Below are 27504 nucleotides of genomic sequence, written 5' to 3' on the forward strand. Positions count from 1 at the left end.
TGTGGCTTCAAATACTTTTTAATTTATTAAATAAAAACATCATGAAAGCCGTGAATTTAGTGCTCTCCATCCCGGGGCTGCCTGGCCTGGTCTCTGGAAGGATAAGGGCCAGGAGCGGGCTGGGTGGAGAGCTCATTTCTTGCCCTTGCCCTTCTCCTTGCCTTTCTGCTTGCCCTTCTCCTTGTCCTTCGCTTTGCCCTTGCCCCGCTTCTTCTTGGATCTGAGCAGGGAACGCACCAGATAGCCCTTCCATAGGGCCTGGATGAGTGTGGCCGCCCGTACCATGCGCACCATCTCCTGCTCTGCCTCCATCCTTTTCTTGGAGTTGATCTCCCGCTCTTCCCGGATCTGCGCAAACTCTCCCACAAGCACTTTGTGCCTCCGCCTCAGCTCCTCCAGCGAGATCTTCTCTTCCCTGTGAACAGCGTCCAGATCCTCCAACTCCTCCTGGGGTGAGGGGTGGGGCTGGTGTCACCACACATAGAGTGCCTCCTCCCACCCTCCTCCCTGAGGCCCCCCCTACCCTTCCCAAATGGTCTTCTGCCCCAGCAATGCCCCTAAGCTAAGCTGTTCAGCATCTCTTGGTCCCAGTGACATAGATGGGGAGAGGGGATGGGCTCCATCCTAGCTCTAGGAAGGATCCAACCGAAATAATTTCAGGAACAGGAAAAGAACATGGGCTTGTGAGTTGGGCAGACTTAGTTTTAAGTCCCAGCTCTGCCACACCTCAACTGACTTCACCTTTCAGGCCTTCGTTTTTCCTCATCTGAAACATGGGGACAATTCCAAAGCCAGGGGCTGTTTCTAGGATTAAATGACCCGATGGACACAATGTACTGGACGTGATGCCAGGCACACAGTGGGGACACAAGAAATGGAGGCTGCTGCCATGAAAGCAGTCTGTTCCACAAGACACCAGAGGAGAAGGAACTTTCTCAGGCCTCAAATGGAGTCCCAGAGTTCTTCCTTATGTCTAACCATAGCCTCTCCTGCTGTCATTTACACCTGTTTTCCTTCCTTCCACTGATGTTTTCCCAGCATCTACAAAAAGCAGAGCACTGCCAGAGGACACAGAGCTGGGTGGACAAAGTCCCTGCCCGCAACCAACCCACAACCCTCATGGGACCCAGAGAAATGAGAGCCCCAGCCTGCAAAGCTCCCCTCTCCAGGCCCTGATGGTTGCCCAGGACAAGGTTCTGACTTGCCCTTCTCTGAAGAGCACACCTGGCTTTGGCTCACTCCAGCTCATATTACCTCCAGCGCTCCCCAGTCCTCCCTGGCCCCTGGGTTGGAGCCATGGGCCACCAATGTTATCCCAGTGCTGGGTGAAGGGTTTGGGGGTGTCTCGATTTGAAGGTTACCACCCCCTGAGCACTTCCTCCAGGCCAGACCCTGTGCTGGGCACACACACTTGCAGCCATGGTGTCTCACCGAATCCCCGCCATGGTCCCAAAATAGGAATTACTGCCTCTGCTAATCAGATGCAGAAACGGGCTTGGGAAGGTCAAGTACCTTGCTTAAGGCCACACAGCTGGCACATCTCAGGTGCTCAATAAAAACTGGCTGAGTGACTGAGTGACGCAGTGGAGGCAGGCTCCCATCTGAGTCTGTGGGAAGGAGCCCCACCTTGTAGGGGTGCTGGCAGGAGCCCATCCAGAGGAGTATGGGATGTGGACACTAGATGGAGCCATGATCATTAGGCCCAGTGTCAGGCCCTTCTAGCCAGTCGCTTTTGCTTTTTTTTTTTTTTTTTTAATTAATAGAGACGGAGTCTTGCTCTGTTGCCCCGGCCGGTCTTGAATTACTGAGCTCAAGCGATCCACCCACCTCAGCCTCCCAACGTGCTGGGATTACAGGCATGAGCCACCACACCTGGCCTTGCAGCTTCTGGCTCTTTTCTTTCCTACCTCTCACTCTGCCCCCGGCTGGACAAACTCTTTAAACAAAGGGAAGTGCTCCCTGCAGAGAGGCTCAGAAGTTTGCCCACTCCATGGACCATCCCAAGGCTACTCTTCCCATTCATCCCATTCCTAGAAGGTCTTGGGAAAAGCATGCGAGAGAGACTTATTCAGCGACAAATACCTGCTTCTCACCCATCTCTGTATCATATTTCTGGATCCAGTTCTCGATTTCCGTTTCCACTTTATATTTCTTCTAGAAAAGATCCAATTTGTCATTGTTTGATGGAATATATTAACAATCAACAGCACTGAGCACTCTCTGCATCACTAGGCTCTGTGGCAGGTGCTTGACATGCCTCGCCTATTGAATCCGCGCAAGGAGGTTCCCTTTTCTCCATTTCACAGGGGAGGGAACTGAGGCTCAGACATGCTATCTTACTTGCCCAAGGTGACAGAGCTAATGGGTGGCAGAGCCTGAATTTGAAGCCAGCAGCCTGATTCCAGGACATCCTAGGCAGAGAAAGCAGCAGGTGCAAAAGCCCTGAGGTAGGAACAAGCTTGTGCTGTTTAAAGGACAGAAATCAGCCTGGCATGGTGGCTTACGCCTGTAATCCCAGCACTTTGGGAGGCTGAGGCAGGCGGGTCACTTGAGGCCAGGAGTTTGAGACCAGCCTGGCCAACATGCCAAAACCCCATCTCTACTAAAGATACAAAAATTAGCCAGGCATGGTGATACACACCTGTAATCTCAGCTACTCGGGAGGCTGAGGCAGGCGAATTGCCTGAACCCAGGAGGCAGAGGTTGCAGTGAGCTGAGATCATACCACCACACTCCAGCCTGGGTGACAGAGCAAGACTGTCTCAAAAAATAAAAATTAAAAAAAATTAAAGGACAAAAATCAAGCCAGTGTGACTGGAAGGGAGTGGCGAGGAGGAAAGTGGTCCCCAACAAGGTCCGAGGAAAAGGCTGTGTCACAGAGGGAGTGTCAGCAAGAGGAGGCTGTATTCTCAGGAAAGGGTGAGGTGAAGCCACTGGGTGATTTAGATGCAGTGGAGGGACATGATCTAATCTTGTTTTTAAAAGATTATTTCCACCATAAAAAGCAATGAAGCACTGATCCATGCTACAACATGGGTGAACCTTGAAAACACGGTGCTAAGTAAGACATGCCAGACACAACGGCCACAGAAGATCCCATTCATATGAAGTGTCCAGAATAGGTGAATCCACAGAGACAGAAAGCACATTAGTGATTGCCAGGGACAGGGGGAATAAGGGAATGGGGAGTAACTTCTTAATGGATATGGAGTTTTATTTTGAGGTGATGATGTTTTGGAACTAGATAGAAGTGGTGGAAGTGGGGGTGGCACAACGTTGTGAATATACTAAATGCCACTGAATTGCTCATTTTAAAATGGTTTTATATTATGTAAGTTTCACCTAAATTAAAAATAAGCAGGCTGGGCCAGTGGCTCATCCCAACCATTTGGGAGGCCGCGGTGGGAACGGGAGAATTGCTTGAGGCCACAAGTTCTAGACCAGCCTGGGCAACATAGCAAAACCCTGTCTCCACAAAAAATAATACTTTTTTTTTTCTTTTGAGATGGAGTTTCGCTCTGTCACCCAGGCTGGAGTGCAGTGGTGTGATCTCGGTTCACCGCAACCCCCGCCTCCTGAGTTCAAGCAATTCTCATGCCTCAGCCTCCCAAGTAGCTGGGATTACAGGTGCATGCCACCACGCCTGGCTAATTTTGTATTTTTAGTAGAGACAGGGTTTCGCCACACTGGCCAGGCTGGTCTCGAACTCCTGACCTCAGGAGATCCGTCCGCCTTGGCCTCCCAAAGTGCTGGGATTACAGGCGTGAGCCACTGCGCCCAGCCAATAATAATAATTTGTAATTAGCCAGACGTGGTGACATGCCCCAGCTACCCATAAGGGCTGAGATGGGAGGATCGCTTGAGCCCAGGAGTTGGAGGCTGAAATGAGCTATGATCACGCCACTGCACTCTGGCATGGGTGACAGAGTGAGACCCCGTCTCAAAAATAAATAAATAAATAAATACATAAATAAATAAACCCCTTAATCCTACAGAGCATGAGCGCTTAGCTTGGGCACCATGGGTAGGCCGGCTTCAGGGGGACTGGGCTCCCTGGGGAACTGTCCACTAGGATGTGTAAGTTCATCTGTCCCTTCTTTCTGGGGGAGAGGCCCGTGGCTTCCATCAGATGCTCAAGAGTGTGACACTAAGAGACTGGAGACAAGTATTAAAAAGGATGCCTTTTACGAGGAAAGAGATTTGGAAGTTGGGTGTGTGCTAGGCCTGGGTCTTGGCTGAGATGATGAAGGAGAAGGCAAATGAAGGTTTTGGGGTGTTTTTTAAGAGACAAGGTTTCACTCTGTTGACCTGGCTGGAATGCAGTGGCGCAGTCATAGTTCATTGCAGCCTCCAAACTCCTGGGCTAAAGTGATCCTCCTGCCTCAGCCTCCCAAGTAGCTGGGACTATAGGCACACATCACAGCACCTGACTAATTTATCTTTTATTCTTTGTACAGACAGGGTCTTGCTGTTGCCCAGGCTGGAGTGCAGTGGTGCAATCACAGCTCACTGCAGCCTCCGCCTCCTGGGTTCAAGCGATGCTCCCACCTCAGCCTCCCAAAGTGTTGGGATTACAGGCATGAGCCACCTTACCCGGTCAGAAATGATATTTATTGAATACTTACTATGCACCAGCTCTCTCACTACCATCTCATGTAATTCTCATGTAACAACCATTAAGACCAACGTTAGCATTTTCATTTCCGAGGTGTGAAATCGGCAGCTGGGCAGGAGTTGAGTAATTTGCCTGAGCTTTACATGCTACTTCTTCATTCCTTTGCACGGCACCCAGCCTCTGACGATGTGGGTATTATCCCTGTGGGGTCCGAGGAGTTGGGGAACTTGCCCAAGGTCACAAAGCTGGCATGCAGCAATGCTGGGACAGGATCCCGGTTTCTCTGTCCCCTGTCCCCAGGCCTGTGTGCTGCCCCTTCCTGCCTCCCAGGAGACACTGGCTTGGATTTGGGCCTTCCCTGCTCCTGTGCCCTTCCCCTCCACCAAGCCACTTCCTGAGTAGCTGGTGCAGTCCTGCCCTGCCCAACACTGCTGGACCTCCAGGAGTGATGGAACAGTCCCACCTATCCCCCCCACCAGGGGCCCCATTGGCCCATCCTCCCCACTTCCCAGGGCACCTTCCTCAGTGCCTGCTCCGCCTCCCGGTTCTCCATGACCAGGTTGTAAAACTGTGACTGCAGCTGCAGGATCTCCTGCTGGATCTTGGCCACCCTGGCCTGTGATGCCCGGAAATCGGCCTTCTGCTGCTTCTCAGCCTCCTGCTTAGTGCGAAGGAGGCTGTTCTCTGAGAACTTGAGCACCTGGTGCAGGTGGTTTTTCAGTTCTTGGATCACAAAGTTCTCCTTTTCCACCTGAGCCAGGAAGAGAAAAGGCTCTGTTAATACCTCCATGCCCAGCCGAGCACAGTGGCTCACGCCTGTAATCCCAACATTTAGGGAGGCTGAGGTGGGCGGGTCACCTGAGGTCAGGAGTTTGAGACCAGCTTGGCCAACATGATGAAATCCCGTCTCTTCTAAAAATACAAAAATTAGCTGGGCGTGGTGGTGCATGCCTGTAATCCCAGCTACTCGGGAGGCTGAGGCAGGAGAATCGCTTGAATACGGGAAGTAGAGGTTGCAGTGAGAGGAGATATCACACCACTGCACTTTAACTTGGGTGACAGAGTGCGATTCCATCTCAAAAAAAAAAAAACTCTCCATATCCACTGACAGTCACCAGAGGCTGGCACCACTGCATCCTCCCTCGGGGCCAGGCATGCCAACTGGGTTATATCTCTCTAATCACACCCCCAACCCCACAATGGAGGTCAGGGACAGCCTGATTACAGACAAAACAACTGAGGCTCAAGGAGGTGGCTTCATCTGTCTGGGGTTGCCCAGCTGAACTGGGGCCTGAAGCCAGGTTTGTCTGACCTCGAGCCCACGTTCTTGGCCACCACTTTCTATTTCCTTGCACGAGTGAAGGGTACAAGCTTGTTGGATTGAGGCCACAGGGGAGGACTGGGACAGCGGCGATGCTTCTCCTGGGGACACAGCAGGGGAGGCCCAGCTGGCAGAGACACTTAGTGGGGTGCATGAAGGTGTGCGATGAACACAGGCTGCAGGGATTGCCACTGGGCTCGTTCTTGAGGGCCCATGCCTGGCTTGTCCCCTGCCTTGGGTGGATTCTAGAACAGGAATGGGGGTGGAGGATGAGACAGTTTTGTAAAGAAGCTCTCAAGACTTCTCACATACACTAGAGTCTCCCTCTGAGCACAGTGGTGCTATGGCTGCTCACGCCACCATCTTGGGCTTGGGTCAGCTGGCAGCAGGCCCGCCGGGCATCTGCTCACTTCCTGCACACTGGGGGCAGGGAGGCAGTGCCTCTGGGGCAAGCCCATCCTGCAGGCAAGGCTTTAGGCACCAGGCGCTGGGAATATGATTGGCAGTCAGAGATCTCCTTGTAGACTCCCCACACGTGCCTGATTGGTGTCTCCCCTCACTGTACCCTGAGGTTCAGTGACATGAAACTTACCCACCTGGCAAAAATGGCATTTGACCCCAGGTCAGTCCAAGGTGAAGCCCCAAGCTGGTTCTAGCACCCGAATGAGACCAGCAGGGCCACCTGTGTCCCTCTGCCTATTCCTAGATGATGCCCCTCCCACCTTATTAGTAACCTCCCTGACCGAGGGCTCAACAGCCCGTCCTCTGTCCACTCAGCAAGTATGCATCATGCCCCTCTTTTGGACAGGCTCACTGGGGACACGGTGGCAGGCTGAAGGAGACAAGGTCCCCCTTTTCTTGTGGAGGAGCCAGACCCCTCAAGACCACACAAATCACACACAGATATGTTATCCACAAAGTCGGGTGAATGTTATCCACAAAGTCAGGTGAATGCTTTAAAGGACAAATTCAGTGAGAAGTGTCCAACCCAGCACCAGGGAGGGGGCTAGTGAATAGTCTCCCAGGGCCTTGAACCTCTCATCAGTGGTGGGGGATAGAAACAGAAGGGCCTGTGGCAGTGCAGCCTGGATACCCCCATGTCTGCTCTCCCCAGAAAGGCTGTGGGGTAGAATGTGGAGCATAACACAGCCGCAGTGACAGGTGGTCGGTCCTTCCTAGCACCTCTCGCTGCTGGGTGTGGCTACAAGATACGCGTGGAAGTTCTGTGTGCCACCTCCACGTGTGTCCTTAAGGGGCAGAACCAAGCCCTCTCCTCCCCTTTCCTCCTCCCTGCTGGCTAGCCCAGGGGCCACATGATGGGGAAAGCTGGAGCAGCCATCTTGGCCCACAGGCAGAAGTCCCATGTTGGGGACAGCAGGGAAGTCACATAGAAGAAACCAGACCTCTGACAAGTTGGGGAGCAGAGATGCCACACCAGCTCTGATGTTTCTACTACAGAGAAATACATTGCCATCTTGACTAAGCCACAGCTATTTTGGGTGTCTCTGTTATAGCAGCCAAATCTGTACTCATACACCACCTCACAGGGGTTTTGTAAAGATTTAGAGAGAAAATGTACGTTAAACAAAATACACTGTATGTGTGCAATATGACACTTATTATTAGGGTTTGGGATCATGCTACTGTTTCCCTTTTTTTTTTTTTTGAGACAGGGTCTTGCTTTGCAGCCCAGGCTGGAGTACAGTGGTGCGATCTCAGCTCCCTGCAACCTCTGCCTTCTGGGCGCAAGTGATCCTCCCACCTCAGCTTCCTGAGTAGCTGGGACTACAGGTCCACACCACCACGCCCAGCTAATTTTGTCTTTTATGTAGAGACGGGGTTTCACTGTGTTGCCCAGGCTGGTCTCAAACTCCTGAGTTCAAGTGATCCACCTGCCTTAGCCTCCCAAAGTGTTGGGATTACAGGCGTGAGCCACCACGCCCCCATTTCCCTTCTTAACAATTCTTCTAGCTGGTGTGGTATGCCTATAATCCTAGCTACTCAGGAGGCTGAGGCTGGAGGATCCCTTGAAGCTAGGAGTTTAAGACTAGCCTGGGTAACAGAGTAAGACCCCTCCCCTCCCCTCCCCCCCTTCCCTTCCCTTCCCTTCCCTTTCAGAGTCTCACTCTGTCGCACAGGCTGGAGTACGATGGCGCAATCTAGGCTCACTGCAATCTCCACTTCCTGGGTTCAAGCGATTCTCCTGCCTCAGCCTCCCGAGTAGCTGAGATTATAGGTGCACGCCACCACACCCAGCTAATTTTTATATTATGAGTAGAGATGGGGTTTCACCATGTTGGTCAGGCTGGTCTCGAAATCCTGACCTTAGGTGATCCGCCTGCCTCGGCCTCCCAAAGTGCTGGCATTACAGGCATGAGCCACTGTGCCCAGCTAATTTTTTGTATTTTTTTTTTTTTGTAGAGACGGGGTTTCACCATGTTGCCCAGGCTGGTCTTGAACTCTTGACCTCAAGTGATCCATCTGCCTTGGCTTCCCAAAGTGCTGGGATTATAGGTGTGAGCCACCACTTCCGGCCAGACACCCCATCTCTAAAAAAAGAAAAAAAAAATTAATTAGGCAGGCATGGTGGCACGTGCCTGTAGTCACAGCTACTTGGGAGGCTGACGCAGGGAGATTGCTTGAGCCCAGGAGTTCGAGACCAGCCTGGGCAACATAGCGAGACCCTGTCTCTACAAAAATGTAAAAAATTAGCCAAGAGTGGTGGTGCATGCCTGTAGTTTCAGCTACTCAAAAGGCTAAGGCAGGAGAATCGCCCAGGAGGTCAAGGCCGCAGTGAGCTATGAACGTGCCAATGCACTCAAGCCTGGGTGACAGAGCGAGATCTTGTCTCTAAAACTAAAAACTTCTAGAGACCAAATTCCTTGATTAGGCCTCAAAGTTCCTGTGTGATCTGTCTCCTTCCCCTGCTTTCCCAGCCCATCTTTGTCCCTTCCCTCTAGCTCACTGGCATTCTCTGGGTTTCTGAACTAGCCAGGCTTATTCCTATCTCATGACTGAGGTGCACTCTACCCTCCACCTGGAACAGGGGTTGGCAAACTATGGCCCACAGGCCGAATCCAGCCAGCCACTTGTATTTGTAAGTAGTTTTGTTGGAACACAGCCCATTCATTTACATATTGTTTGTGGCTGCTTTCCCCCTATAACAGCAGAGCTGAGTTGAGTAATTGCAACAGACCATCTGGCCCACAAAGCCTAATGTATTTACTATCTGGCCCTTTGTAGAAAAAGTTGGGGCCAGGTGCGGTGGCTCACAAGTGTCATTCCAGCACTTTGGGAGGCTGAGGTGGGAGGATCACTTGAGACCAGGAATTCAAGACCAGCCTGGCCAACATGGCAAAACTCTGTCTCTACTAAAAGATACAAAAATTAGCCAGGCGTGGTGGCACGTGCCTGTAATCCCAGCTACTCGGGAGGCTGAGGCACAAGAATCACTTGAACCTGGGAGGTGGAGGCTGCAGTAAGCTGAGATCACACCACTATACTCCAGCTTGGGCATAGAGTAAGACTGTCTCAAAAAAAAAAAAAAAGTTTGCTGATCCCTAGCTTGGAAGGTTCTTCCTCACTGCACTTGCCTGGTTCACGCCCTCGCATTCTTCATATCTTGGCTTCAATGTCCCTGACCCTTTTGGTGTTAAGTTCTCCTGTAACACTCCCTTTGAGAAGTACATTGTACTGCTCAAAACTGTAATTAAATGAGTTCTTTAATTCCTACCTTCCTTACTGTGAACTCCATGAGGCTGGAACCACATGGGCTTATTTATAAGACCTGGCACCTAGTAAGTACTTAACAATAATTTGTGGAGTAAATGAATTAAAAAAAAAAAAAAAAAAGCTATTTAGGCCAGGCGCAGTGGCTCACGCCTGTAATCCTAGCACTTTGGGAGGCCAAGGCGGGCAGATCACTTAGGGTCAGGAGTTCAAGACCAGCCTGGCCAACATGGTGAAACCCCATCTCTACTAAAAATAAAAAAATTTAGCTGGGCATTGTGGCAGGCACCTGTAGTCCCAGAGACTCGGGAGGCTGAGCCAGAAGAATTGCTTGAACTCGGGATGTAGAAAATGAAATAGAGGTTCCTCTTCAAAGGGACTTTCCTCCCAGTCTAATTCAGAATAGGTAGTAACCTCTTTTAGAACCAAAATTTACTCAAAGACCTGTGTTAATATTCTTCAATTCTGCTAGCTGTAATAAAGAAATCAATAGGCTAGGCGTGGTGGCTCACGCCTGTAATCCCAGCACTTTCGGGGGCAGAGGTGGGTGGATCACGAGGTCAGGAGATCGAGACTATCCTGGCTAACATGGTGAAACCCCATCTCTACTAAAAATACAAAAAAAAAAAAAATTAGCTGGGCATGGTGGCGGGCACCTGTAGTCCCAGCTACTTGGGAGGCAGAGGCAGGAGAATGGTGTGAACCCTGGAGGCAGAGCTTGCAGTGAGCCGATATCGCACCACTGCACTCCAGCCTGGGTGACAGAGCAAGACTCCGCCTCAAAAAAAAAAAAAAAAAAAGAAATCAATATACTCTGTTCTTAGCGCCCATATTTTAGCTTAGATATTTGCCCTGGCATATCTGAACCGGTCCAAGCAAGCATTAGGTCATAGCCTATTCCTCTTCCTTATTTGGAGGTGTTTTTGCCTCTCTCAGCATTCCAGGAGTTACTTGCTCTCTTCCTTTGTTCCCCTCTGCCTTTGCCTCTTTTGGGAAGTTCTAAGTTGCTAGCCAGTCGGGTTGAGTACAGAATGTGAGGTCCTGTTCCAGCCAATGGAAACTGGACACAGCAGTAGGGTGGATGCGTCAGGTTATAAATGACCCTGTCTCTTTTGTTCATGTGTACTCTTGTGGCAAGACTGCCAGCAAGCAGCACCCTTTCTGCAGAGAGTAAACTAGCCTTGCTGAGAGATCCTTTGTCTCAGTGCTGATTTTGACGACACCGAGCACCCATTCCCAACACAGGAGGCGGAGGTTGCAGTGAATCAAGATGTTGCCACTGCACTTTAGCCTGGGTGACACAGCAAGACTCCGTCTTAAAAAAAAAAAATCACTGGGGAGGCTGGGCATAGTGGCTCATGCCTGTAACCCCAGCACTTTGGGAGGCCAAGGCGGAAGGATCTCTTGAACCCAGAAGTTCGAGACCAACCTGGGCAACGTAGCAAGAGCCCATCTCTACAAACAAACAAAAAATTAGCCAGGTATGGTGACACACACCTGTAGTCCCAGCTACTTGGGAGGGTGAGATGGGAGGATTGCTTAAGCCTGAGAGATGGAGGCTGCAGTGTGCTGTGATCATGCCACTGCACTCTAGCCTGGGAGACAGAGTGAGACCCTGTCTCAAAAAATCAATCAATCAATTGGCCAGGTGCAGTGGCCAGCACTTTGGGAGGCCAAAGCAGGAGGATCACTTGAGGTCAGGAGTTATAGCCCAGCCTGGCCAACATGGCAAAAACCTGTCTCTATTAAAATACAAAAATTAGCCAGGCGTGGTGGCGTACACCTGTAATCCCAACTACTTGGGAGGCTGCGGTGGGAGAATCGCTTGAACCTGGGAGGCAGAGGTTGCAGTGAGTCGAGATTACACCACTGCACTCTAGTCTGGACAACAGAGTGAGACTCCATCTTAAAAAAAAAAATCAATCAATCATTGAGGAAAAACCCAACCAACAAAAGATTTGTGTGGCTTCTTCAGTAATTTTAGCAATACTATGAAACAATACCTCTGCATTCCTGTTCTTCATTCTCTCCGCCAATTCCTTTTCAAGAGTATCAATGATTTTTTGGTTATTACTATTCTGTCTACTGATATCCTGTAAGAACTGGGCCTTATCCCTCGCTTCCATGGGACTAGTGAGTAGTTTTTCAAACAGGAAACCACGGAGCTCTATCAGGCTGTCAATAAAATTCTGGGCTTCTGCACTTCTACCCTGTGTCTGCATCTGCAGGAGCCTAGCAGCCTGGGGGTTGCTGAGCAAGAGTCTCAGGACGTTCTTGGTGGAGTCTTTGATCTGCTGCGTAAGTGGTGAGAGGCTGGATTTCTGCAGCTCTATGGAAAGGAGGCGGTCTCTGAGCCACCCTTCCTCCTCAGCCTCTTTCTGCTCCTGCAATTGCCTTTCTTTCTCTTTCAGGCACCTGACATTTTCAAGGAGGACCTGGCAGAGATCCTCATGCTCTCTCACTGCCCTCATGACGTCCTCCCCCAGCATCCCCTCCATATCCTCTCTGTTGCATGCCGCATACGACAGCAAGGTCACCAGCTCCACCTTGTAGATCGCCTCATCCAGGACGGACATGATCCTTTTGGCCTCAATGGTGGTGAGTTTGGTCCTAGAGAGAATCAAGGGTTTTAGTGGGTCAGCTGGCCTTTTAGATGGGTCTGTCTTTGGCCCTATTCTGTTGATGGCAGGGGCCTGATACAAAGGGGCCATGGCGAGAATGTCTAAAGCCATCTTGTGAGCAGCCGTCTGTGCCTCTGTAGGTCTGTAGAGATGGAGACTTCGGTAGACTACTTGGGTCTCGTGCTTTTATTGTCTCTGGCCATCCTGCAAAAGGAAGAAGTAGGTGTGAGTGCAGCTGTGCTGACATCTGTGTGGTTAGTGTGGCTGCAGAAACCACAACTGTTGACATCAAGAGTTCATCTTAGGTCCTCTGTCGCTTTTACACAGAACCTTTCACTGGAAGCAGTTTTCAGCTTTGTGAGGGTGTTAGGGCCACAAGGGCAGGAAGACCAAGTGTGGAGGCATCTCAGGCACATGTGTCAGGCAGGGACCAGCCAGGAATGCAGACACCATTCTAAGGATTTAAAACCAGAGACTGGTTACATCAGTGATGGGAGAGTCGAGAGGCCAACCAGGGGAAGACACAGCCATCCCGCAATTGTCAATGGCAGGAAGCCACCACATGAAGAGGTGGTGAGCCTGGGGCCCAGGGTCACCCAGGGGAAGTTTGAACCACAGCCATCAGTTCCCAGAGGAGCTAGAGACATTGCCGGAAATGCAGATTAAAGAAGGGTGGCGGTGGGGGAGGAGAAATACCCTGGTTTCTTTCTACTGCCCTTGGCCAAAACCAGCAGGAAACTAACTGACAAGGAGCCTGGGTGACGGAACCACAGGCCTCAGCCTATGTCTGAGCAGGACCAGGACAGTGCAGACAGAGGTGTAAGACTAACAGGCCAGGAATGGCACATTTTCACTGATTTTAAAGTTTTTTTGTTTGTTTATTTGTTTTGAGACAGAGTCTTGCCCTGTCACCCAGGCTGCAGTGCAGTGCCATGATCTTGGCTCACTGCAACCTCCGCCTCCTGGGTTCAAGTGATTCTCCTGCCTCAGCCTCCTGAGCAGCTGGGACTACAGGTGCACACCACCATGCCTGGCTAATTTTTGTATTTTTAGTAGAGACAGGGTTTTGCCATGTGTGCCAGGCTGGTCTCAAACTCCTGACCTCCCGTGATCCACCTGCCTTTGCCTCCCAAAGTGCTGGGATTACAGGCCTGAGCCACCACGCCCGGCCATTTTTAAGTACTGATTTTAAAAATTGGTGGGTGAAATATAACTTTGAAATACAATTTAAAAAACTATTTCACTAAATGTAATGTTGTATTCTGGATTGGGTTCTGGAGTGGAAAAAGGAGATTAGTGGAACTGGAGAAATCCAAATCCAAATCCAAATCTAGTCTAAAGTTTAGTTAATAGCATTGTACCAACATTAATTTTGTAGGCGCTCTGTTACCCTGGCTGGAGTGCAATAGTGTGGCCATGGCTCACTCCAGCCTTGACCTACTGGGCTCAAGTGATCCTCCTGTCTCAGCCTCTCAAGTAGCTAGGACTACAGGTGCTCGATGCCTAGCTAATTATTTAACTTTTTATGGAGATGAGCTCCACTATGTTGCCCAGGCTGATCTTGAACTCCTAGGCTCAAGCAATCCTCCCACCTTAGCCTCCCAGTGTTGGGAATACAGACATGAGCCACCGTGCCGGGCCTAATTTTGTGATTTTGACAAACACATCAAGGTTATCTAAGATGTTAACATTAGGGGGAGCTGAATGGAGGGCATATGGGAACTCTCTGTACTATCTTTGCAACTTTTCTATAAATCTACAATTATTACAAAGTAAAAAGTTTAGTTAAAAGACTGTTTCAGGCCAGGCATGGTAGCTCACACCTGTAATCACAGCACTGTGGGAGGCCGAGGGAGGTGGATCATCTGAGGTCAGGAGTTCAAGACAAGCCTGGCCAACATGGCGAAACCCCGTCTCTACTAAAAATATGAGAGAATGCCAGGCATGGTGGTACGCACCTGTTACTCAGGTTAACCCCAGTTACTCAGGAGGCTGAGGCATGAGAATCTCTTAAACCTAGGAGGCGGAGGTTGCAGTAAGCCAAGTTTGCATCACTGTACTCCAGCCTGGGCAACAGAATGAGACTCTGTTTCAAAAGATAGATAGATAAATAAATAACTGTTTCAGAAAAATCTATAGGGCAATCAGAGATCAGTAATTTATATTGCTTTCATAGTACAATGGCTAAAAGTACTAGCTTTGCATAGCCCCACTTGGGTTCAAATCCTTGCTGGGGGTCTCTGGGCTGGTCATTTAATCCTCCAGAGCTTGGGCTTCCTCAGCTGTAAAACAAGAGTCCTCAGTCTGAATGAGAAGCTTCCAGCACAGGGCCTGCACGCTGTAAAAAATGTTCAATAAATAACTAATAGCATTAACCCAGGAAAATGAAAATCCCAAGTCCAGGACTTTAATGATTTCTGATGCAACTGTTGAAGGAATACCTACTGCCTTGGCCAAGCACAGGGGCTCACGCCTGTAATCCTAGCACTTTGGGAGGTTGAAGTGGGAGGATCGCTTGAGCCCAGGAGTTCAAGACCAGCCCAGGCAACACAGCAAGTCCCCATTTCTTAAAAAAGAAAAAAAAAAAAAGAACACCTACTGCCCAGGATGTCTGCTCACCCCCCAACACCATGTCTCAGATGGACACCCCCCATAACATCCCCATCCCTCACCCTGATTCTTCTTCATCTCTTCCCCCTTATCCTGTTTGTTCTCCAGGTTAAGTATCACCATCTGACATCCCTATATGCACCTGTTTATTTGTTTATTGTCTGTCTTTCCCCCTCTCCTAAGAAGTAAGCACCAATGAAAGCTGTAAGTTACTACTTACAGGTTACCTGTGCCCCTTTTATTTTCATATTGTCTGTAGATGTGAGAAATGTTTTGAAGAAAGAATCATTAGGACTTGAGTGAAAGAGTTTTGAGTTTGGGTGACTGGTAGAGAAAGATGGGGCCCTTAAGAAACTATGGCAGAAATTGGGAGAGGAGAGGACATTTGGAGGGGAGGACAATGGGCTCACTTTTAAACTCATTGAGCTCTAGCTGCCATACTGCAGTGGACAATGGCGTCTTGGCCTTCCCATGATCCAGGGAGTGGAGTGGCACGATCATGGCTCACTGCAACCTCGATTTCCTGGGCTCAAACAGTCCTCCTGCCTCATGCTCCCGAGTAGCTGATACTACAGGGACGTACCACCATGCCCAGCTAATTATTGTATTTTTATTTTTGTAGATATAGGGTCTCACTATGTTGCCCAGGAGAAGGAAGTGACACTTGAAGCCACAAAAGATAACTTCAACTCACCAAACCAAAGAACACACCAAGAGAATGGCAGGGAATCAAAGAAACACCTAAAGTGACTAAGAATGAAAAAGAAAGGCAGGCCAGATTAGGTGCTAAGGATGTTTAGTTCCTTGGCAAGGCAGAATGTATTCAGTATCAGGCCAGGTATCATGGTTCACGCCCGTAATCCCAACACTTTGGGAGGCTGAGGCAGGAGGATTTGTTGAGCCCAGGAGTTTGAGGATGGAGTGAGCTATGATCAGGCCACTGCACTCCAGCCTGAGCAACAGAGTGAGATCCAGTCTCTTAAAAAAACAAAAAACCAAAAAACAAACCAGAAGCCCCTTTGGGAGCAAAGGATTGGGAATTATCTTCAATCACTTTGATTCACACACACTTCCTGCTCCCTAATGAATCTCATGAGATCCTTTGAGGCTTTTCCTGAAGACAAAGTTTTAGGAGGCTGGGCATGGTGGCTCACAGCTGTAATCCAAGCACTTTGGGAGGCCAAGGAGAGAAGACTGCTTGAGCTCAGGAGTTCAAGATCAGCGTGGGCAACAAAATGAGACCTCTACAAAAAGTTAAAAAAAAAAAAAATTAGCCCGTCATGGTGGCAGGTGCCTGTAGTCCCCGCTATTTGGGGAGCTGAGGCTGGAGGATTGCTTGAGTCAGGGAGGTTGAGGCTGCAGTGAGCCGTGATCGCACCACTGCACTCCGGCCTGGGTGACAGAGCGAGATCCTATCTCTCCTCTTTTTTTTTTTTTTTAAGCCGGGGTTTTGCTGTTGTCACCCAGGCTGGAGTGCAATGGTGTGATTTGGGCTCACTGCAACCTCTGCCTCCCAGGTACAAGCAGTCTCCTGTCTCAGCCTCCCGAGTAGCTGGGATTACAGGCATGCGCCACCACACTAGCCTAATTTTGTATTTTTAACAGAGACAGGGTTTCATCATGTTGGCCAGTCTGGTCTCCAACTCCTGACCTCAGGTGATCTGCCCACCTCGACCTCCCAAAGTGGTGGGATTACAGGCGTGAGCCACCACGCCCAGACTAGATCCTATCTTGCAAGTGAAAAAAAAGTTTTAGGGACAGCCATGGAGCTTTCTCAGCCTCTCCGAGGATGAAGGATCTTTGTCCATGGCTACAGGATGAATGTGAACAAGGTAGTTAATGAATGCAGTCCTCTCCATTGTACCCCAAAGCTCTCAGGCATAAATCAAAATGCCTGAATTCTTCAGAGAGTGCAGCTGGAAATGCAAAGTTACATGAAATGTTTCCAATTTGCTTTCAGCCAAATTACCTCTTTTGCTTTAAAGGGCAAACTTGTTTTCTTTGATTATGATGACACCCATCAGTTCTTGACAGCTCATTTGGGTGAACAAGAAAAAGCCCGTGGAACTAGGATTGAGGGGAAATGCATCTGACTCTGACGACAAAAATGACTGGAGAATCTCTTTTCCTTGAATCCTAATATGATCATTTCATGTCCTTTTTAATGCCACCAACCTTAATATTTAAATCATTTCCAACTTAAGCATCTCCTTTTAAAATTCCTGCCCTGAGAGTGAAGCAAATTGTTAATGGATGGGAAACTTTAATTGGATATTCCCTTTATTTGTCATTAATTCTGCTGATGAACTTTATAAATGGAAATATATCTTTATCATGCAAATTATACCTCGTCTTCATTCAAACAGGCTTGTTGGATATTTTATTACTTTCGCTCTTAGAATATTTTGAGGAAAAAAAAAGACTTGAACTAAATTATATATTTTTTCCCCCGGAGAGAAGGAAAAAAACCCAACACTTAAAACTACCCTACAAATCCAAACTGGCACGTGGAAAAGTCAGAGGGTGCTAAAAAAAAAAAAAACAAAAAAACAAGTGGAGTGTGGGAAATGGATTTCTCTCTCTCTCTCTTTTTAAATTCACTCTTAATTTAGGTTCGGGGTACGTGTGCAGGTTTGTTATATAGGTAAGTTGCATGTCATGGGGGTTTGGTGTACAGATTATTTCATCACCCAGGTAATAAGCATAGTACCTGATAGGTAGTTTTTCCATCCTCATCCGGATCTCATTTTAAGGAATACCATTTTAACATTAGCTAAGTAAGTTCTTGAGAACTTACTGTGTAGCAGACACTGTTCTGAATGCTATATTCGAATTAATTCCTTTAATCCTTGCAACAACCCTATGAGGTAGGTGCTATTATTACCTCTATTTCACAGATGAAGAAAGGGAGACAGAGAGAGAGGTTAGATGATTCTAGTTAGTTTACAGCTAGGAAGTGACAGGGCCTGCACCCCATCAGCACCATTCTGTGCAGTCTCTTGATTTTAAGATTGACTTCTGGCCGGGCACAGTGGCCCACGCCTGTAATGCCACCACTTTGGGAGGCTGAGGCAGGTTGATCACTTGAGGTCAGGAGTTTGAGACCAGCCTGGCCAACATGGTGAAACCCTGTCCCTACTAAAAATACAAAAATTAGCTGGGCATGGTGGTGGGCACCTGTGGAGGCTGAGGCGGGAGAATTGCTTGAACCTGGGAGGCGGAGGTTGCAGTGAGCTGAGATCGCAGCACTGCACTCCAGCCTGGGTGACACAGTGAGACTCCGTCTCAAAAAAAAAATAAAAAAATAAAAACCAAGGTCTTGCTATGTTGCCCAGGCTGGTCTTGAACTCCTGGGCTCAAGAGGAATTTTCTTTTTAGCCTCGGAAAGATCTCACTACCCTCCAAACCTCTAGCTTTCTTCCAAACTCTGTATGTTTTATCTGAGCCTTTCAAGTCTAGGGAGGGGGAAAGTGAGGGGCTAGAAAGAAGCAACAGGTTCATGATGAAACTTGCTATCCCAAGCAACTACTATACAGTAGGTGCTCAATAAAGAAATCACTGTTGCGGTCAGGCTCGGTGGCTCACACCTGTAATTCCAGCTCTTTGGGAGGCCGAGGCAGGTGGATCACCTGAGGTCAGGAGTTGAGGCAGGTGAATCACCTGAGGTCAGGAGTTTGAGACCAGCCTGGGCAATATGGCGAAACATCTCTACTAAAAATACAAAAATTAGCCGGGTGTGGTGAAACATGCCTGTAATCCCAGCTACTTGGGAGGCTGAGGCAGGAGAATCACTTGAACCAGGGAAATGGAGGTTGCAGTGAGCTGAGATCGCACCACTGCACACTCCAGCCTGGGCGACAGCGTGAGACTCCGTCTCAAAAAAAAAAAAAAAAAAAGAAAAAGAAAAAAAGAGAAAAGAAAAAGAAATCACTGTTGAATAAATGAGATGGCAAACCCAGATTTACCAACAGGCTTGTCTCCTCACTGGGAGATGCTGGCATAACAGGATAATGTTGTTTTGCAAAATATATATGTCCTGAATTGGAGCCAGAAAAGAGAGTCATATTTTCATGATAAAACTGTAGGCCAAGAATTGGCCTATGAATTCTTTTGCATCCCTTTACGCAGGGCTTGGAATTTTTTAAACAAAAGTTTTAAATGTAATTAATTTTTTACTTTTTCATAGTTGAGTGGTTTTTTTTTCTTTCTGTGACTAATTTTGAACTATTACCCAATCCTCCTCTCTTGTTCTTTTTGAGAACCTGTGTTTTATGGTGTATAACTGGTCTGTAAAAGATTCCCAGGCTAGGGCTGCAGCAATTAATGCTGGAGGTATTGACAGTTGGGACCCTGTTTGTAATGCTGGCTGGGTGGCTGCAGGCTCCAGGATTATCTGGTGCTTTGGAGACAGAGGACATGGGATAGTGACTCAGAATGGGAGGGAACATGCCCCCCGGGACAGATTTCTATGTTGCTGGTTATGATGAAATACTTTCCACTGGCCACAAGCTATATAGCCTTGGGCAAGTCCACTTGATCTTCTGGGCTTTCATTTCCTCATTACTGAAGTGGAAACGAAAAACACATTTGGAATGCAATTCCAGTGTCTCACCACTTCCTGGCTGTGTGGCTTTGGGTAAGTCGATTAACCTCTCTAAGCTTTGGCGTTCTACCTGTGAAATGGGGACACAGCACTGTTGTGGGAATGAAATGAAATCCTTGCTCAAAAGTGGTAAGCTTTTATGACTTTTACTACTACTTCAAAAATTAGTTAATATCAACACTTTAATGTTTCTTAAAATAGATGTACTTTTCCACAAAATAATATGGTATATGTTTTTGTATCAAAGGCTTTATAAAAAGTCAAAACAGAAGCAGTTTTTACTCCTTTTTACTATTTTGTTTTTAATTCTGCTGGTTTCTACATTATTCATGTTCTCCTGTTAGTGACTGAAGAAGACCAAGTTCCCTTAAATCATTCCCCATTGTCCAGTCTCCCCTCCTTATCAATCAGTTCATCAGGAATTTTAATTCCTCTTTTGGTTACAGTGTCACTTTAGAAATGCTTATTTCTGGTTATATCTAAGTGTAGACAGCATCACTTTGGCAGTTTCAGACAGAAGGAAGAATTTCCTAGTAGTGAATTTAGATTATTCTACAATCAACTTCTCCAACTTGAAAAAAATATTTAACTACTACACACCTATTAGAATGGACAAAATCTAGAACACTGACAACTCCAAATGCTGGTGAGGATGTGAAGCAGAAACTCTGTCATTGCTGGTGGGAATGCAACATGGTGCAGCCACTTTGGAAGACGGTTGTTTTCTTACAAATTTAAACCTGCTCTTACTGTATGATCCAGTAATTGCACTCCTTGGTGTTTACCCAAAGGAGTTGAAAACTCATGTGCACACAAAAACCTGCACACAAAAAAAGCTTATGGATATTTATAGCAGCTTCATTCACAACTGCCAAAATTTGGAAGCAACCAAGATGTCCTTCAGGAGCTGAATAGATAAACAGTGGTGCATCCAGACAATGGAATACAGGATTATTCAGTGTTAAAAAGAAATGAGCTGTCAAGCCATGAAAAGACATGGAAGAAACTTAAATGCATATCACTAAGTGAAAGAAGCCAATCTGAAGAAGCTGCATATGGTATCACTCCAACTATATGACATTCTGGCAAACGCCAAACTATGGAGATAGTAAAAAGATCAGTGTTGTCTAAGGGCTGGGGGAAGGGAGGGATGAATAGGTAGAACAGGGAGGATTTTTAGGGCAGTGAAAATACTATGTACCTTACTACAATGATGGATACCATCATTATACATTTGTCCAAATTCACAGAATGTACAACACCAAGCGTGAACCCTTATCCCTTATGTAAACTATGGAATTTGGATGCTGATGATGATGTGTCAATGTAGGTTCATCAACTGTAACAAATGCACCACTCTGGTGGGGGAGGTTGATGGTGGGGCAGGCTGTGCATGTGGGAATAGGGGTTATATAGGAACTCTCTCTACCTTTCTCTCAATTTTGCTGTGAATCTAAAACTGCTTAAAAAATAAAATCTTAAGGTTGCAACCTTTTACTGGGCAGTGAAATCAATTTGCCAACTGGGACTAGATTTAAAAATAAATGAAACAGGGTTGGGTGCGGTGGCTCACTCCTGTAATCTTTGGAATTACAGGACTTTGGGAGCACTTTGGGAGGCCGAGGCGGGTGGATCACCTGAGGTCAAGAGTTCGAGACCAAGCCTGGCTATCATGGTGAAACCCAGTCTCTACTAAAAATACAAAAATTAGCAGTGCATGGTGTTGGGCACCTGTAATTCCAGCTACCTGGTAGGCTGAGGCAGGAGAATCGCTTGAACCCAAGAGGCGTAGGTTGCAGTGAGCCGAGACTGCACCACTGCACTCCAGCCTGGGCAACAGAGAGAGGCTCTGTCTCAAAAACAAAACAAAACAAAAAACAGCCTATCTCAAACCCCTCCTGCTCTCAGGCACTAATGTATAATGTTCCTTTTGTCAGAAACCAACCCCCCAGGAATAATTTCTCCCCAGATTAACAATTTCTTATTCTTTCGGTCTTAGCTCAATGGCTACCCCTCCTCAGACTGGAACAGACAGCACTTTACAATCTGTGGAAACTCTCTCACCTTTTCTGCATAGTACTAATCACACGTGTAAATTTTTTTTTACAGCTCTATTGAGGTGTAATTTACATTACCATAAAATTCGCCCATTGTAAGTGTAAAACTCAGTGACTATTTTTGTAAATGTATCTGAGGTTGCCACATCACTACAATCCAGTTTTAGAACATTTCTATCACTCCCCCAAATTCCCATGAGCTATCTGCAAACAATCTCTGTTTCCACTCACATTTTTTGTTGTGGTTGTTTTGTTTTTGAAACTGAGTCTGCTCTGTCGCCCAGGCTGGAGTGCAGTGGTGTAATCTTGGCTCACTGCAACCTCCACCCCCTCGGTTCAAGCAATTCTCGTGCCTCAGCCTCCCAAGTAGCTGGGATTACAGGTGCGTGTTACCACACTTGGCTAATTTTTCTGCTTTTAGGAGAGACGGGGTTTCACCATGTTGCCCAGGCTGGTCTTGAACTTCCAGGCTCAAGTAATCCACCTGCCTTGGCCTCCCAAAGTGCTGGGATTGCAAGCGTGAGCCACTGCCCCTGGCCTCCACTCATATTTAACTTTCCTGGATAGTTCATATAAATGGGATCATGCAGTATGTAATTGTTTGCATCTGACTTTTTGCTTAGCACAGTGGTTTTCAATCTTGGGCAACTTTGCCCTCCAGAAGACATTTGGCAATAATCGGGAGATGCATTGGCTTGTCACAACTGAGAGAGGCTACTACTGGCATTTTGTAGGTAGAGGCTCGTAATATTGCTAAATATCCTACAATTGGCAGGATAGTTCCCCACAACAAAGAATTTTCTCACCCAAAACGTCAATAGAGCTGAGGTTGAAAAATCCTGACTTTTTTTTTTTGAGACAGAGTTTTGCTCTTGTTTCCCAGGCTGGAGTGCCATGGCGTGATCTCGGCTCACTGCAACCTCTGCCTCCCAGGTTCAAGCGATTCTCCTGCCTCAGCCTCCCAAGTAGCTGGGATTACAGGCATGCGCCACCACGCGCAGCTAATTTTTTTTTGTATTTTTAGTAGAGATGGGGTTTCTCCATGTTGGTCAGGCTGGTCTCAAATTCCCTACCTCAGGTGATCCGCCCGCCTTGGCCTCCCAAAGTGCTGGGATTTACAGGCGTGAGCCACCATGCCCGGCTGCCTTTTTTTTTTTTTTTTTTTTTTTTTTTTAATAGACAAGGTCTTACTCTGTCACGCAGGCTGGAGTGCAGCAGTGCAACCATGGATTACTGTAGCCTCGACCTCCCCAGGCTCAGGTGATCCTCCCACCTCAGCCTTCTGAATAGTTGGGACTACAGGTGCATACCACCATGCCTGGCTAATTTTTGTATTTTTTGTAGAGATAGGGTCTCACTTTGTTGCCAGGCTCCTAGGCTCAAACTCCTAGGCTCAAACTAGAATCCTCCTGCCTTGGCCTCCCAAATTGCTGGGATTACAGGCATGAGCCACTGGGCCAAAAACCCTTGACTTAACATGTTTTTGAGGTTCATCCAGGTTGTAGCAATTATTAGTATTTCATTCCTGAATAGTATTTTATTGCTGAATAGTATTCTGTTCTATGGAAATATCATGAGTTATTTATTTATTCACCTGTTGATGACATTTGGGTTGTTTCCAGTTTTGGGCTGTTAAGGGTGATGTTGCTAAGAACATTTATATTTAAGTCTTTGTGTGGACTGTTTTCACTTGGGGTGGGTACCTTCCTAAGAGTGGAATTGCTAGGTTATGTGTAAGTTTATTTTTTATTTGTTTTATTTATTTATTTATTTATTTTTGAGACAGGGTCTCACTCTGTCACACAGACTGGAGTGCAGTGGCACGATCTCAGCTCACTGCAACCTCCGCCTCCTGGGTTCAAGTGATTCTCCTGCCTCAGCCTCCCAAATGGCTGGGATTACAGGGACCCGCCAGCATGCCCTGCTAATTTGTGTATTTTTAGTAGAGACGGGGTTTTGCTGTGTTGGCCAGACTGGTCTCGAACTCCTGACCTCAAGTGATCCACCTGCCTGTACCTCCTACAATGCTGGGATTACAGGCACGAGCCACTGTGCCTGGCCTATGTTTAACTTTTTAAGAAACTGCCAACTATATTTCAGATTGGTGGTACCAATTGGTATTCTGCTGTACCTACCAGCAATATATGAAAGCTACAGTTTGTTTATTTATCTACATGATGATACTTGGGATTGTCTTTTTGATTTTTAAATGTCTACTCTTTTGCCCATTAAAAAAATTGAGTTGTCCTCTTATTGAGTTATAAGAGTTATTTTTATATTCTATATACAACTCTAAGACACATGATTTGCAAATATTTCCTCCATGTCTGTGTCTGTGGCTGATCTTTTCATTTTCTTATGAAAATATCTTTTGAACCTCAAAGTTTTTTTTAATATTTTTTTTTTGAGACAGGGTTTTTCGCTCTGTCGCCCAGGCTGGAGTGCAGTAGTGCAATCATGGCTCACCGCAACCTCCGCCTCTTGAGTTCAAGCAATTCTCCCACCTCAGCCTTATTTATTTATTTATTTATTTATTTATTTATTTATTTATTGAGCTGGAGTCTCGGTCTCAAGCGATTCTTCCACCTCAGCCTTATTTATTTATTTATTTATTTATTTATTGAGCTGGAGTCTCGCTCTATCACCCAGACTGGAGTGCAGTGGCACGATCTCGGCTCACTGCAACCTCCACCACCCGGGTTCAAGAAATTCTCCCGCTCAGCCTCCCGAGTAGCTGGGATCACAGGCACACGCCACCAGGCCCGGCTAATTTTTTGTATTTTTAGTAGAGCCAGGGTTTCACCATGTTGGCCAGGCTAGTCTCAAACTCCTGGCCTCAGGTGATCTGCCGGCCTCGGCCTCCCAAAGTGCTGGGATTACAGGCTGAGCCACCGCGCCCGGCCCTCAGCCTCATTTAATCATCACAAGAAACTCTCTGTGTTCAGTAGGTACAATGAGATCACATCTTAAGGATGGAGATGGGAGTTAAATTCCAAAGTTAGGATAAAGGCAAAAGTGGTGTAATAAAAATTACCTAATTTATTTATTTATTTGAGACAGAGTCTTGCTCTTTTGCCCGGGCTGGAGTGCAATGGCGCGATCTTGGCTTACTGCAACCTCGGTCTCCCGGGTTCAAGTGATTCTCGTGCCTTAGCCTCCCGGGTAGCTGGGATTACAGGTGCGCCACCATGCCCAGCTAATTTTTGTATTTTCAGTAGAGATGGGGTTTCACCATACTGGCTAGGCTGGTACACTGACCTCAAGTGATCTGCCCGCCTCGGCCTCCCAAAGTGCTGGGATTACAGGCGTGAGCCACCATGCTCGGCAAAAACAACAACAACAACAAAACAAACAAAACTACCTAATTTAAACAATGAAGTGAGATTGCCTGCTCACCGAGGAACGTATGGCCGTTGGGTGAAATGGGAGGGACTTATAAACTCCCCTCCCACCCACAGCTCCCGTGTTTGACTTGAAATAAATTAACTACGATGTGACTCTGCTTGAGTGTTGTCCTCCTCGTTTTAGGGATGAGGAAGTGGGGCCATGAAGTGGGCAGGCAGAAGGGGCAGAATAGAGGCCGGCTCCCTGCAGGTTGTGGAGCGAGAGGTCCAGACTGAGACAGGAGCTGAGGGACAGGGTCCTGAAGCTGAGACGAGATCGCAGCGGGGGCTTCTAATTCCTCAGGGAGCCAAAGGACAGAGGGCTGAACCCTATTCCACATCTCCCCCGATCCGCGACCCTTTCCCAACTGGTTACTCACCTGCTCTGACCGCTGCAGGTTTCCCTAGCCACAGTTACCGCCGCGGTCCCTGCGTTGCTAGGTTACCCGCCAATCTCAGAAGGCGGGACTCGGTGTCTGACTGACCTTTCTTTTCACCATTCAATTTATTGTTCCGCTCAGTTGTCCCCACCTCCTGAAGTCTGACCAATCAGAAGCACCGCCATTTTGACCTTTCACCAATGGAAAGACTTGGGACTCCCTCTGGGTTGGACAACGAGTAAGGCGGGGAACAAGGGAGGAGAAGGGGCGTGGCTTCTTCGTCCCGCCCCTTCTTAAGGAGGCGGGCAGTGAGTACCGCATCGGCTGCGGGCAAGACCTTCGGAAGGACGTGAGGGTTGACCAATCAGAATACATCACGGTAGCCCAGTTAGCCAGTAGGACGCTGTGAAGGGGAAATGGGGCGGGGCCAGCGGGGTTGAGAGGACGGTAGGCGGCGGATGGGAGAGCTGGCGCAGCTGCCCTGGTGGCAGTGGCTGAAGTGGCGGCGGCTGCGGCGGCTGCAACAGCTTCGGGCTCGGGGTTTTGGCGGCGGCGCCGGCGGGCTGGGCTGCGCGGTGCGGACCCCGGCGCGCGGTCCGGGTTGCTGGGGCGGCGCGTGTAAGAATCCAAGGGATGCGAGGGCTTGGCCCGAGGGAGAGGGCAGGGATCAGGGGTCAGAGGGCGCGGAGTAAGGGGTTGCGGCGCAGCGCTCTGGTGTGGGAGGTGGGCCGTACGGGCCCAGAGGGGGCGCGGGGAAGTCTCCACCGCGCTTGTCCCCGTCCAGCCCGGGCCGTGGCTTTGCACCCTCTCTCCTCGCCCCCGACTTCTTGGGGCGACCCTCACGTGGGCTCCCAGCCAGGGGCTGGGAGCACGTGGAGCTGGAGCCAGCGCTCCTGCCTCCTTTTTCCTCCCTCCCTCGCTTTTCTCCCTGGCGCCCTCAGGTGACCCCACAGGAGTCTCATGCCCGGGTCAGGCTGCCCCAGCGGACAGCGGGATGGCAGCTGACCTTCTTCGCCTAGGCCCTTTCCCCGGGGCTGGCCAGTTGGGTCCTCTGTAGAGGCAGAAGCAAAGCCAGCGGAGGGAATACTGGACCAGGACGCAGGAGTCCCGGGTTCTAGCCCTACTCCTGCACTGTGTGACCTTGGGCAAGTCTCTTCCCCTCTCTGGGCCTCATTTTTGTCTGTCTGGAAAAATGACGTGTTTGAATTCAAATCAGGGGACTGGTTCTAGTCGTAGGTGTATAAAGGGTAATGGTTAAGCAGGCAGGGTCCCTGATTCAGACTGCCTGGGTTGAAACTTATAAAAGGCAAGTTAACCACTCCAAGCTTCAATTTCCTCATTCCTAAAGTGGGGATATTAGCTAAGATAGGATTTTTCAACAGCAGCTCAATTGACATTTTGAGCCACATAATTCTTTGTTTCGGGAGGTCTCACCTGTGCATTGTAGCAAGTTCAGTGGCATACCTGGACTCCACCCACCAGCAATCCCCCTAATTCCCAAGTTGTGACAGTCAAGATGTCTCCAGACATTGCTGATGTCCCCATGGGGGCAAAAATCACCCCAGTTGAAAGCCAGTGGGCAAAGACAGAACAGGCAGGCAAGCAGTCATATATTAAACAGTTAAACAACCGTGTTGAAGCATTTGAATGCGAGGACTTTAATCTGTGATGGCAGATATCATGAAAATTATGCATGAACCACCCACCCCCCTGCCTCTTTTTTTTTTAAGCTCATCATTAATGTTAGTGTATTTTATGTGTGGCCCGAGACAGTTCTTCCAGCGTGGCCCAGGGAAGCCAAAAGGTTGGACAGCCGTGAGTTAAAACATAGAAACCACTAGCCATTATGATAATGGTAACATTAAGAAACCTCTTCTCTGTGAGTTAAGTTAATAAATTCTCCTGCCTTCAAAGTAAACATGGGAGATAATTGTCAAAGCTGAGTAATGGATAAAAGGAAGTTCACGTATATATTCTCTGCACTTTTGAGAATGTTTGAAAATATCTGTGGTAAAAAGTTAAACCAAAACGACAATACAACCATAATTCTTAAGACTGCCAAATAGTAGTGTCTCGTTTGGGATTTCCTCTTCTGCCTCACCACTGCTGAGATTTAAAAGCAAAATAAATCCCCAGATCTGGAGGAAACTTAAAAAAAAAAAATCTCACAGGAAGTGTGCTGGAC

The 27504-nt window shown here is 48.0% G+C and overlaps 2 protein-coding genes across 10 annotated transcripts in view; one reads left to right on the forward strand and one right to left on the reverse strand.

Moving 5' to 3' along the window:
- Positions 1-25820, reverse strand: IQCD (IQ motif containing D). Of its 6 annotated transcripts, XM_063712258.1 has the most exons (6): positions 25320-25624; positions 14245-14372; positions 11669-12490; positions 5133-5366; positions 2083-2154; positions 1-447 (listed from the first exon to the last, which is right to left on the reverse strand). In XM_063712258.1, exons 3-6 carry the CDS (start codon positions 12395-12397, stop codon positions 133-135), a joined length of 1350 nt encoding a protein of 449 aa, XP_063568328.1. In that variant the 5' UTR covers positions 12398-12490; positions 14245-14372; positions 25320-25624; the 3' UTR covers positions 1-132. The 6 variants fall into 6 exon arrangements, with proteins under 6 accessions (XP_063568328.1, XP_002823832.4, XP_054383613.1 ...); XM_002823786.6 differs by lacking the exon at positions 14245-14372 and having other exon boundaries at positions 25320-25820; XM_054527638.2 differs by lacking the exon at positions 14245-14372 and having other exon boundaries at positions 11669-12740; positions 25320-25367.
- The window catches only part of TPCN1 (two pore segment channel 1), a 77037-nt gene continuing 75281 nt past the window's right edge, over positions 25749-27504 (forward strand). Inside the window, exon 1 of one of the 4 annotated variants that reach the window (XM_054527633.2) lies at positions 25749-25937. In XM_054527633.2, the coding sequence (XP_054383608.1) occupies positions 25778-25937 (160 nt within the window). In that variant the 5' untranslated portion in view covers positions 25749-25777. The remainder of the gene's footprint in view (positions 25938-27504) is intronic. The other 3 variants (XM_063712256.1, XM_024256416.3, XM_024256418.3) reach the window with 3 other exon arrangements.

This window comes from Pongo abelii, chromosome 10 (genome assembly GCF_028885655.2).
Source record: "Pongo abelii isolate AG06213 chromosome 10, NHGRI_mPonAbe1-v2.0_pri, whole genome shotgun sequence".
Taxonomy (NCBI): Eukaryota; Metazoa; Chordata; class Mammalia; order Primates; family Hominidae; genus Pongo; species Pongo abelii.